An 11,694-nucleotide genomic window follows, 5' to 3' on the forward strand; every position below is an offset into this window, starting at 1 on the left:
TTTAACATGTAAAAAAACACTCATAAGATACGTTTCTTGTAATGTGGTTTAATTTCAACACAGAGAGTGCTTTACATGTATTTTGGCGTTTTGCTTTCTAAGAATGTGAAAAAAACACTCAAAGTACACATTTTTGTATTTTTTTTCTTCAGTTTTTCCATATAGAGTACTATTAATTCGTTTTAGCGTTTTCTTCCCTAAGAAGCTCAAAAAATCTCAAAATACACGTCTCGCTTAATGTTCTTTTGTTTCCCGATGTGGGAAACAAAAACATTTTGGCATTTTTTCATGTAAGAAGCTCATAAACACTAAAAATACACGTCTCTGAAAACGTTAGTGCGTTTCTCTTTAAAGCGTGTTTTCCATGCGTTTTAGCGTTTTGGTACGTAAGCAGCTTAAAAAGACATGTCAAAAGGCACGTTGTAGGTATTTTATTATTATTATTACTATTATTATCATTTATTTTTTTTTTTTAGAGAGTGTTTTCAATGCTTTTTAGTGCTTTCGTGCTGAACACGCTCCAAAAGACATTAAGAAGACATGTTTCTGGAAATGAAGTTTCACTACACCACAGAGGGTACACTGGATGGATTTTGGCGTTTTGGTACCTAAGAATGAGAAAAACTCAAAATAATGATAATAAGAACTCAGAATACACTTTTTTTTTTTTTTATAACGTTCTCTCTTCCATATAGAGTGGTATTCATGTGCTTCCATGTTATTCCATATAGGATACTTTTTATGAATTTTCGCGTTTTTTGTACATAATGTGAATAACACAAGTTTTTGGTAATGTTTTTATGTTTCTAATTATAGAGAGTGGTATTGAGCTTTTTGTCATTTAGGAAAATCAATAACATTCGTAACACACATTACTTAAAAATATCTTTTTGTTCACCATATAGGTTACTTTACATGCATTTTCTCGTTTCTTTAACTAACAAGATAAAAAACACTGCAAATGAGATTTTTTTCTCCATAATGGGTGCGTAAAAAACACTAAAACACTTAAAAGATTTGGGTGGGATAATTTATTTATTTATTTTTTCCAAAATATGATGCTTTCTATGCTTTTTACCGTTTTGGTAATGTCGCTTCGTTTCTCTATATATATTTCTTATCATACATTTTATTCTTCTGGTACCTAACAATGTGAAAAACATACAAAATACACGTTTTATTATAATATATATATATATATATATATATATATATATATATATATATATATATATATATATATATATATATATATATATATATATACGAGTATATATATTGTATCATTAAAATGATATGTTAACCATCTATTATTTATTTATACAATATATTTTTGTTATCTGTGTTAAAGAAAATGTAAGTTGTGTTCTATTGGAATAGGAGAAGTTTGGTACGCTTCTTTGTGGTGTTTTGTTTCACCCACTACCTGTGAACATGGTCGGCCTGGCGGGTTGTTTAAGCCGGCCCACCAATGTACTGTGGGTTGTTGTGTTGGGTGGTCCTCTGTGCTACAGGTTAGTTGTGTTTATTTATATACCTTGTGCTGTGAATTAGTATACTGTGGTGAAGATTACAAGCAAAGGATGTGTTTAGTATCTAAGGTAATACAAGTGATATTATTGTTTGCCAGACAGAGAATGTAGGGACGCCCTGGACCTCATGTCGGTTGGGGTGTTGGTTGGTCCTCCGTGCTACAGGTTAGTTGTGTTTATTTACCCGTCATGTGCTGTGATTAGTATAATTTGGTGAAGGTTACAAAATGAGGATGTATTAGTAAGATAGGGTAATGTACAAGGGATATATTGTTGCCAGACAGAGTTGTGAGGACGCCCTGGACTGGATGATAGTTGGGGTGACATGTCAGGTGTGCTACGGGGATTCGAAGAGCGTCAGTGTGGGCCACTGAAGTGAGTACATTATGGGAATTTATTGAGTATTATGAGTGATATACAAGTGAAGTTTAGTTGGATTTTGTATACTGATTGTTGCTTTATTTTTATATTTGGGATATGATTGTAACGGATGTCAGAATCTCTACATGAAGTGTTATTTTCTTGGTACCATTGTGAGGGATTGAACTGGGTGTACTATGATATGTGGATGTGTATTGATTTGCCCATGTTTGCAGGTCGAAACACTTCAAGCAATAAACACCTGTTACGATTTGTGGTTTATTACACATTTGGAATCCCCAACATTTCGACTTCAACCACAATGGGCTGGCAAGAGGAGATGGAATTGTTAAAGAGGAAGAGGGCCATTGCCAAGGGGAAATTCACAAGAAAGGTGACCCTGCTGGATGAGGGTGTACGGGAAGGTGAGCCAGTATCAGTATTGAAGAATAACTATGAACAGATTTCTGAGGCCTTTCAACACCTAGAAGACAGTAATGATGTGATATTAAAATATGTGTGTGATAATAAATTAGAAGACAAGTTAGTTAAGGAGGCTGAAGAATACATGATAGATTGTGAAAGAATCATGAAGAAAAGACTAACAGAAATTAGTAACATTGAAAACATACAGAACAGTGTCAAGCCTAAAGTAAAGATAAAGGCATTTGAGCCTCCTAAATTTGAAGGGAATTTAAGAGAGTACCCTCGTTTTAAGGAGGACTTTAAAAATCTAGTCAAAAGTGTGTATGGTGAAGATGCGTATGCATTGAAAATGTGTCTCAGTGGTGATGCCCTTCAGACTGTCAGAGGTGCAGAAGGTAATTATGAAGAGATGTTTGAAAGGTTAGATGACAAGTTTGGAAATGCAAGAAAGGTGGTGGACTTGGTAATAAGTGACCTTAGGGCTTTGAAAAGGATCAATGAAGGTGATACCAAAGGATTTATAAGGATGGTGGATCAGGTGGAACAGTGTTGGCTAGATTTGAAAAATATAAACTTGAATGAGGAACTTAATACTGCTAATGTAGTCAGTCATATTGAGAAGGTGTTGCCCACACTTCAGAGGAGGGAGTGGGTAATAAAGGCAGAAAAAGTATCTGCTACTAGTGATCTCTTTCCCACTTTATTGAAATTTTTGCAAAGGGAGAGAAAGGTATTGGAGTATATGAATTCTAGTGTCAGATCTACTGGTGGTGATAGAAGTTCAGTACATCATGTAAATAATTCAGCTGACAAGGTCATGGAGTCAGATCTGGTAACACTAATAAAACAGATGAAGGAAGAGCAACAACTAAAGAATAAAGATTTAGAGTCATGTATTGTAAATTTGACGGAGATGGTGAAAGGTACCCACTTGAAGACTGGAAATAATGAGGGAGGATGCTGGATTCACAATTCCAGGAACCATGATACTCTTGATTGTTATAAATTTAAGAATCTCAGCAACAAGGAGAGGTTTGAGTTAGAAGCAATGGAATATGTTTTAAATGCTTAAAGGGATATCATCAGGCATGGAATTGTAATACAAACAAGTTGTGTGATGTCAGGATCAGGGGTCAAGGTGTGTGTAACCGTCATCATCATCCACTGGTGCATTTTGAACAGGAAGAAGGTGCTAGTCATAATACAGTATCTGCAAACACTCTGAACACCTTATTGAATATCAGTACTGTGTACAGTAACACTCAACCTATAACAGTACTGTGGGATTCAGGTTCTGACATAACCTTGGTGACACACAGTATGGCAGAAAAACTAAGTTTGAAGGGTAAGGATGTGAATTTATCCATGATCAAGGTTGGCAATGTAATTGAACATCATTCTACCAAAGAATATTGCATACCACTGATTGATAGGACTGGGCATGTATGGGAAATTAATGCCATTGGTATAGAGGAAATATCTGCTAAAATCAATGAAATTGATGTGTCAGGAGTTAAGGAGTTATTTGTAGGAGTATCAAACCATGATATTAATCGCCCTTGTGGTGAGATTGACATGCTGATTGGGGCCAATTACAGTGAATTATTGCCTAAAGTTGTTCAGACTAATGAAGGTCTTCAATTGTTAGAGAATCCATTTGGATTCAGTATACGTGGCAGACACAGCAAAATAACAGCCTCAGGGAGCACGACGAACCATGTGATTGTGAGAACTCACAAGGTGTCAAGCTCAATAAGCCTCAATGAGATCAAGGTAGAACTTACAGGTAAACTTAAGTCACAATTAGATAAATTCTTTGCTTTAGAGGAGAGTGGGGTGCAGTGTGACACAAGATGCCTTAAATGCCTGTGTAAGGGTTGCCCTGTAAGTGACTGTGTCAACATTAAGGAAGAAAGAGAACTGAAATTGATTGAGGAGGGATTAGTATATCATGAAGAAGGGAAGTATTGGACAGCAAGCTATCCTTGGATAAGGGACCTGAGACATCTTAAGAACAATGTAAAAGTGGCCGTGGCTAGATTAAAAACTACAGAAAATAGACTGAAAAAATTGGATATCCAGTATGCCCAGAGTTATCACAATGAAATCAAAGACATGGTGAAAAGGGGGGTAGCGAGACAATTAAGTGAAGAGGAAATGCAGTCATACAATGGCCCAATTCACTACATTTCCCATCATGAAGTATTGAAACCAGATTCTGCTTCAACACCTCTGCGTATTGTATTTAACTCATCTTCATCATACATGGGACAAAAACTTAATGATTTTTGGGCAAAAGGGCCAGTTGTTCTTAACAACATGATTGGAGTCTTGCTAAGATTTAGACAGGAAAGGGTTGCCATAACTGGTGATATATCAAAAATGTATAATTCTGTGAAAATCAACACACTGGACCAACACACACACCGATTTCTTTGGAGAGATTTAAACAGTAACAGACCACCTGATCACTATGCCCTGACCTCAGTGACTTTCGGGGATAGGCCGAGTGGGACCATAGCTGTGCTAGCATTAAGGCATACTACAGAAAAATTTGGTAAAGGAGATCCTGAAGTTTATAACATGATTGTAAACAACACATATGTTGATGATATTCTCTATTCCATTGATACGGTAGAAAAGGCTTTTGATTTGATACAAAGAGCAGAACATGTAATATCTCTTGGAAACTTTCATGTGAAGCATTGGATAGTAAGTGGGCAACATGAGAACCATAGTATCAACATCATGGAATCTGACAATGAGAAAATTCTAGGGCTCAAGTGGAATCCCAAGGATGATAATTTCTCTTTTAATGTAAAGGTAAATTTCTCTCCTAAAGTTAAAAAGATCCGGAGTGGTCCAAACTGGGATCATAGAGAGATTGAGCCAAACTTCCCTGAGGTGCTCACTCGCAGAATGATACTAAGTCAAGTGGCATCCTTCTATGATCCATTGGGGTTAGCTGTACCAGTTGTGTTGAGAGCAAAAATTTTGATGAGATCTATGATCTCAAAATGTGATCCAAATAAGAGAGTGGAATGGGATGAACCATTAGATGCCGATATTGTAAATGAATGGAAATGTTTTTTCACTGATTTGTATGGAGTAGAAAACTGCACATTTAAGAGACCTCTGAAACCAGCCAATGCATCAGGTAAACCCATACTTGTGATCTTCTCTGATGGCAGCACACAAGCGTATGGAGCATGTGCGTATGTTAGATGGCAGACTGATGACAACAAATTTCAGACTAATTTGATCATGGCTAAAAACAAAATAGCACCTATGAGACAATTGACCATTCCTCGTCTAGAACTTTGTGGAGCTCTTTTGTCAGCTAGATTAAGAGAAACTATAGTGAGAGAATGCAACTGGGAATTTGAATCCATATTCCATATTGTAGATTCATCTATTGTCAGAGATCAGATTCAAAAGGAATCGCATGGGTTCCGGCCCTTTGTGGCTGTCCGCATAGCAGAAATACAACTGAAAACAAATCTAAAGGATTGGTGGTGGGTGGACACAGTTCAGAATGTGGCAGATTTAACTTCTAGACCATGCACTTCAGATAAGATTAAGGAGGATTCAACTTGGCAACATGGGCCTGAATTTTTGAGATTGCCAATTTCAGAATGGCCAGTTAAACAGCAATGTGCAGATCACTTACCGGATAGAATAGGCATTACTATGACAGTTGCTAAAGGACACCTGAGAAATTTAAGCATGATTAATGTGAAAGGATTTAGCAAATATGAAACTTTGTTGAGAGTTACATGTAGGATAATGTCTATATTCAAACATAAATCCTTAAAAGCTGTGCTGAAGGAGCCTACGTCTGAGGAAATGGAAGAAGCAGAAGTACTGTGGGTAAAAACCATGCAAAGTAACATGACTAACTGGCAAGACAGATACAGAAGATTAGGCCCCATAATGACAGACAATGGAGTAATTTTAGTGGGTCAAAGAATATCAAAATGGTTAAAGGAAAACTGGAATCAAGATCACTTCATGTTGATACCAGCTAACCACCCAGTTACTAGACTGTATGTGTCCAGCTTACATAGTAGAGATCATGCAGGTATTGAAACCACCTTGGCCAAGTTACAGAGTAAGTTTTGGGTGCCGGGAGCCAGGAAATTAATAAAGTCAATTAAAGATAAATGTGTCACATGTAGAAAACTCTCAAAACAAACTGAGAACCAGTGTATGGGTCAGGTGTTAGAAGAAAGAATGAAGCCAACTCCACCATTCTATCATACTGCTGTCGATTTGTTTGGACCATTCAATATTAAGGACACTGTTAAAAGGAGAACTCATGGTAAGGTATATGGGGTAATATTCAACTGCTTAGTTACTAGGGCAGTTTATGTAGATTTGGCAGAAGGATATAGTGCAAGTGATTTCATGGCAACTTATCAAAGATTCATCTCAGTCAGGGGTGCACCCAGAATACTGTATTCTGACAGAGGGAGCCAGCTGATAGCAGCTGGAAAGAATATTGAAAGAATTGGAAAAAATGAAGAAGTTACTTGGAAATATAATAGACCTAGTGATGCACCGTGGTACAATGGTGCCAGTGAATCCCTTATCAAATCAGTGAAAAGAAATCTTTGTATTGCAATTGGGGATTCAGTATTAACTTTTGGTGAACTTCAGACAGCCTTATTTAATGTAGCCAGTATGATGAATGAAAGACCCATAGGGGTAAAACCTTACTTTAATTTAGAACTTGGTAATTACCTCTGCCCTAATGATCTATTGCTTGGACGAGCTAGTGTAAAATGTCCACAGGGAATATATGATTCAGATGGAGACCATAAAAGAAGATTAGAGTTTATTCAGAAAATTGTTGAATCATTTTGGAGAAAATGGCAGAGAGATTTCTTTCCAACGATGGTAGTAAGACAAAAATGGCACACCAATAGGAGAAATGTAAGAGTGGGTGATGTGGTTTTAGTTCAAGATGCTAATGCAGTTAGAGGTACCTGGAAATTAGCTCAAGTAATAAAGGCAGATCCAGGTCGTGATGGTGCTGTAAGAGATGTAGACTTCAGGTATAAGATAGTCAAGGAAGGTAAAGGATATGATGGGGTGACAGACGTCATGAGTAGGTCAGTGCATAGGTTAATAGTGTTATTACCTAAGGAAGAACAAGAGTGATGATGAGCGTGTAGGATCATTATAGATATGATTTATCTACATGTACCAAAGCATTCTATGTACTACCTGTGTATATTGTATGTTCACTTTGGTCTGGGTGGAGTGTATCATTAAAATGATATGTTAACCATCTATTATTTATTTATACAATATATTTTTGTTATCTGTGTTAAAGAAAATGTAAGTTGTGTTCTATTGGAATAGGAGAAGTTAGGTACGCTTCTTTGTGGTGTTTTGTTTCACCCACTACCTGTGAACATGGTCGGCCTGGCGGGTTGTCTAAGCCGGCCCACCAATGTACTGTGGGTTGTTGTGTTGAGTGGTCCTCTGTGCTACAGGTTAGTTGTGTTTATTTATATACCTTGTGCTGTGAATTAGTATACTGTGGTGAAGATTACAAGCAAAGGATGTGTTTAGTATCTAAGGTAATACAAGTGATATTATTGTTTGCCAGACAGAGAATGTAGGGACGCCCTGGACCTCATGTCGGTTGGGGTGTTGGTCCTCCGTGCTACAGGTTAGTTGTGTTTATTTACCCGTCATGTGCTGTGATTAGTATAATTTGGTGAAGGTTACAAAATGAGGATGTATTAGTAAGATAGGGTAATGTACAAGGGATATATTGTTGCCAGACAGAGTTGTGAGGACGCCCTGGACTGGATGATAATTGGGGTGACATGTCAGGTGTGCTACGGGGATTCGAAGAGCGTCAGTGTGGGCCACTGAAGTGAGTACATTATGGGAATTTATTGAGTATTATGAGTGATATACAAGTGAAGTTTAGTTGGATTTTGTATACTGATTGTTGCTTTATTGTTATATTTGGGATATGATTGTAACGGATGTCAGAATCTCTACATGAAGTGTTATTTTCTTGGTACCATTGTGAGGGATTGAACTGGGTGTACTATGATATGTGGATGTGTATTGATTTGCCCATGTTTGCAGGTCGAAACACTTCAAGCAATAAACACCTGTTACGATTTGTGGTTTATTACACATTTGGAATCCCCAACATATATATATATATATATATATATATATATATATATATATATATATATATATATATATATATATATATATTATATATATTATATATATATATATATATATATATATATATATATATATATATATATATATATATATATATATATATATATATATATATAATTTTTATTTATTTATTTATTTTTTTTTTTTCATAAAGGGTATTTTTACGCGTTTTTAAATTTTGATACATAAGAAGCTCAGAAACACTCATTTTTCAATTTTCTCTTAAAGTGTTTTAGTTTTCCCATCTACATTGGTTTGCGTGGATTTTTCCGTTTTGGTACCTAACGAGTTCAAACATAATACACGTAACATTGTTCTGTTTCTTCATATCAGTTGTTTTCTAGGCATTTTGACGCTCTGTTTTTACTGAACAAGGCGAAAAAAAAAAACTCAAAACACACGTTTTCGTAATGTTTATCTGTTTCTCCATAAAGACTGCTTTTTAATGAGTTTTAGGGTTTTGGGACCGAAGGTCAGAAGCATTCATTATACACGTTTCTTGTAATATCGTGTTATTTCCCAATACAGAGTATTTTGTATGTATTTTGGCCTTATTCTATGTAAAAAGTTAAAAAAACACTGAAAATCCATGATTTTTGTAGTCATTCTATTTATTCATAAGGAATGTTTTGCATGTGTTTGAGTGTGTTTGTGATTAAGAAACTTAAAAACACAAAAGGCAATTTTTTTTTTTAATGTTGATTTGTGTTCCCTTATAGAATGCTTTCCATGCTTATTGGCGTTTTGATGCTTAATACACTGAAAAACGCGCAAAATATACGTTTCTGGTATATATATATATATATATATATATATATATATATATATATATATATATATATATATATATATATATATATATATATATATATATATATATATATATATATATATGAATATAGCTGAAAACTGCTTCAGCTTCTTTCGTACGTTATTTTTCTTCTCCATAAAGAGTACAGGAGTAGCTCAAGAACACTCAAAAACCGTTTCTGGCATTTTTTTTTTTTTGTTTTTTTTTTTGTTTTTGTTTTCCATGCTTTAGAGCGTTTTGGTGCCTAACGCTCAAAGGACACGTTTCTGGAAATTTCGTTTCTATTCGCCATATAAGACACTTTGGATGAATTTTAGTGACTAATACTCAAAAGACACGTTTCTGGAAATGTCGTTTCTATTCGCTGTATAAGACGCTTTGGATGCATTTTGGAATTTTGGTACCTAACCATGTAAATTCGCAAAATAAAACGTTTTTAGTAATGTTATTCTGTTTCTTTATATAGAGTGCTTTTCATGCGTTTTAGTGTTTTGGTATTTAAAAAGCTTTGGTACCTAAGACGTCTCTGATAATGTCCTTTCTTTTCCCAATATAAGGTACATTTCCTTCATTTTCCGTTTTTCCATGTAAAAAGCAGAAAAAAAAACATTAAAAAGTTTGGTTTTTCGTAATGATATTTTCCGTAAAGTGTTTGCATGTGTTTAAGCGTTTTGGTTTTTACAAGTTCAGTAACACTGAAAAGACACATATAGGGTGATTTCCATTTTTTTTTTTTTTTTTTTTTTGCGTTTTCGTGCATAATTCGTTCGAAAACACTCAAACGATATGTTCCTGGTAATGTCATTTCGTTTCCTCATATAGTGAGCTTTACATGGATTTTGGCGCTTTGGTACCTAATAAAGTAAATAGCAATTAAAATACACGTTTTTGGTAATGTTGTTCTGTTTCTCGATGTAGATATGCTACTCATGCTTTTTTAGCTTTTAGTACCTAAGAAGCTCAAAACTCTCATAATACGCTATTCTCCTAATGTCTTTTAGTTTCGTCATATTTGCATAGATATTTTCTCACTTTCTATGTAACAAGCTCAAAACTCTTAAATACACGTTTTCGGTAAAGTTATACTGTTTCTCAATAATTTTTATTTTTTTTTTTTTAGCATGGGTTTCAGCATTTTAGTATGTAAGTAACTCCAAATCACCTACGAGACACGTTTTTGGTAATATTGTTTTGTTTTCCTTTATAGGGTTTTTTTTTTCCATGGTTTTTGCCTAACACGCTCATAAACACTCCAAAGACTCGTTTCTGAATATTTTATTTATTTATTTACTTATTTATCTATTGATTTTTTTTTTTTTTGCACCATTAGGGTATTTTGCATGTTTTTTTTTGTCGTTTCGGTACCTATTAATATGAAATACACTCAAAATATTCGTTTTTTGTTATGTGGTTCTCTTTCTCCATATAGAAAGCTCTTCATTCGTTTTAGATTTTAGATACCTATGAAGTTGATAATTAATTATTTATGACAAAATTCCCTCGTAATATCCTGTCGTTTCTTCATATAGGACACTTTATATGCATATTGATTTTTTTTTTTTTTTTTACGTAAGAATCTCCAAAATACTGAAAATACTTTTTTTTCGGTAATGTTATTTTTATTCATAAATGGTGTTTTCAGGCATTTTAGAGTTTTGGTAAGTAAGCAGTTGAAAAAAAAACACTCAAAAGAAACGTTTTTCGTAAAGCTGTTTTTTATTCACATATAAGGTGCTTTCAAAATTTATTTATTTATTTATTTATTATTATTATTATTATTTTTTTTTTTTGGCGTTTTGGTGCCGTGGACGCTCATAAACACTTAGGAGACACGTTTTCTTTTTCCAAAAAAGGTTCATAGCATGCATTTTGGCGTTTTTGTACCCTACAGTAAGAAAAAAAAAAACACTGCAAATACACGTTTTTGGTAATGTTATTCCGTTTGTCTATATAGAGTGCTATTCATGTATTTTACCGTTTTGGTACCTAAAAAGCAAAAAAATAAAAAAAAAAAACAATCCTAATACACGATTCATGTAATGTCTATTCTTTTCCGCATTAAGGGTAGTTTGCATGCCTTTTTGGAATTTTCCTACGTAACAAGCAGAAAAATGAAAAATTCTTGATTTTGGTAATAATATTCAGTTTCTCCATAACAAATATTTTTGCATGCGTTTTAGCATTTTGGAATATAAAAATTTCTAAAACATTGAAGTGACACGTTTTTGGTAATGCTTTGTATTACCATAATGTGATTTCTATGCTTTTTACCTCTTTCGTACCTAACAAGCGCTTTGATAGTTAATAAATAAAAAAAAAAACACTCAAAAGATACATTTTTCG

General features: G+C 34.4%; 1 protein-coding gene across 4 annotated transcripts; it reads left to right on the forward strand.

Moving 5' to 3' along the window:
- Positions 1 to 1,436: 1,436 nt before the first annotated feature.
- LOC135090069 (uncharacterized) lies at positions 1,437 to 8,464 on the forward strand. 4 transcript variants are annotated; one of them, XM_063986350.1, is made up of 4 exons: positions 1,437 to 1,514; positions 1,631 to 1,697; positions 1,813 to 1,907; positions 2,129 to 8,464. In XM_063986350.1, exon 4 carries the CDS (start codon positions 3,639 to 3,641, stop codon positions 7,479 to 7,481), a length of 3,843 nt encoding a protein of 1,280 aa, XP_063842420.1. In that variant the 5' UTR covers positions 1,437 to 1,514; positions 1,631 to 1,697; positions 1,813 to 1,907; positions 2,129 to 3,638; the 3' UTR covers positions 7,482 to 8,464. The 4 variants fall into 4 exon arrangements, 3 of the variants coding, with proteins under 3 accessions (XP_063842420.1, XP_063842419.1, XP_063842417.1); XM_063986349.1 differs by having other exon boundaries at positions 1,466 to 1,514; positions 1,817 to 1,907; XR_010261753.1 differs by lacking the exons at positions 1,437 to 1,514; positions 1,631 to 1,697 and having other exon boundaries at positions 1,768 to 1,907; positions 2,129 to 7,998; positions 8,114 to 8,464.
- The last annotated feature ends 3,230 nt before the right edge of the window (positions 8,465 to 11,694 follow it).

This window comes from Scylla paramamosain, chromosome 34 (assembly GCF_035594125.1).
Source record: "Scylla paramamosain isolate STU-SP2022 chromosome 34, ASM3559412v1, whole genome shotgun sequence".
Classification (NCBI taxonomy): Eukaryota; Metazoa; Arthropoda; class Malacostraca; order Decapoda; family Portunidae; genus Scylla; species Scylla paramamosain.

What these genes read in the sequence shown, in the direction of transcription:
- LOC135090069 (XM_063986350.1), top strand. Translation starts at nt 3,639, where the DNA reads ATGGCAGAAAAACTAAGTTTGAAGGGTAAGGATGTGAATTTATCCATG.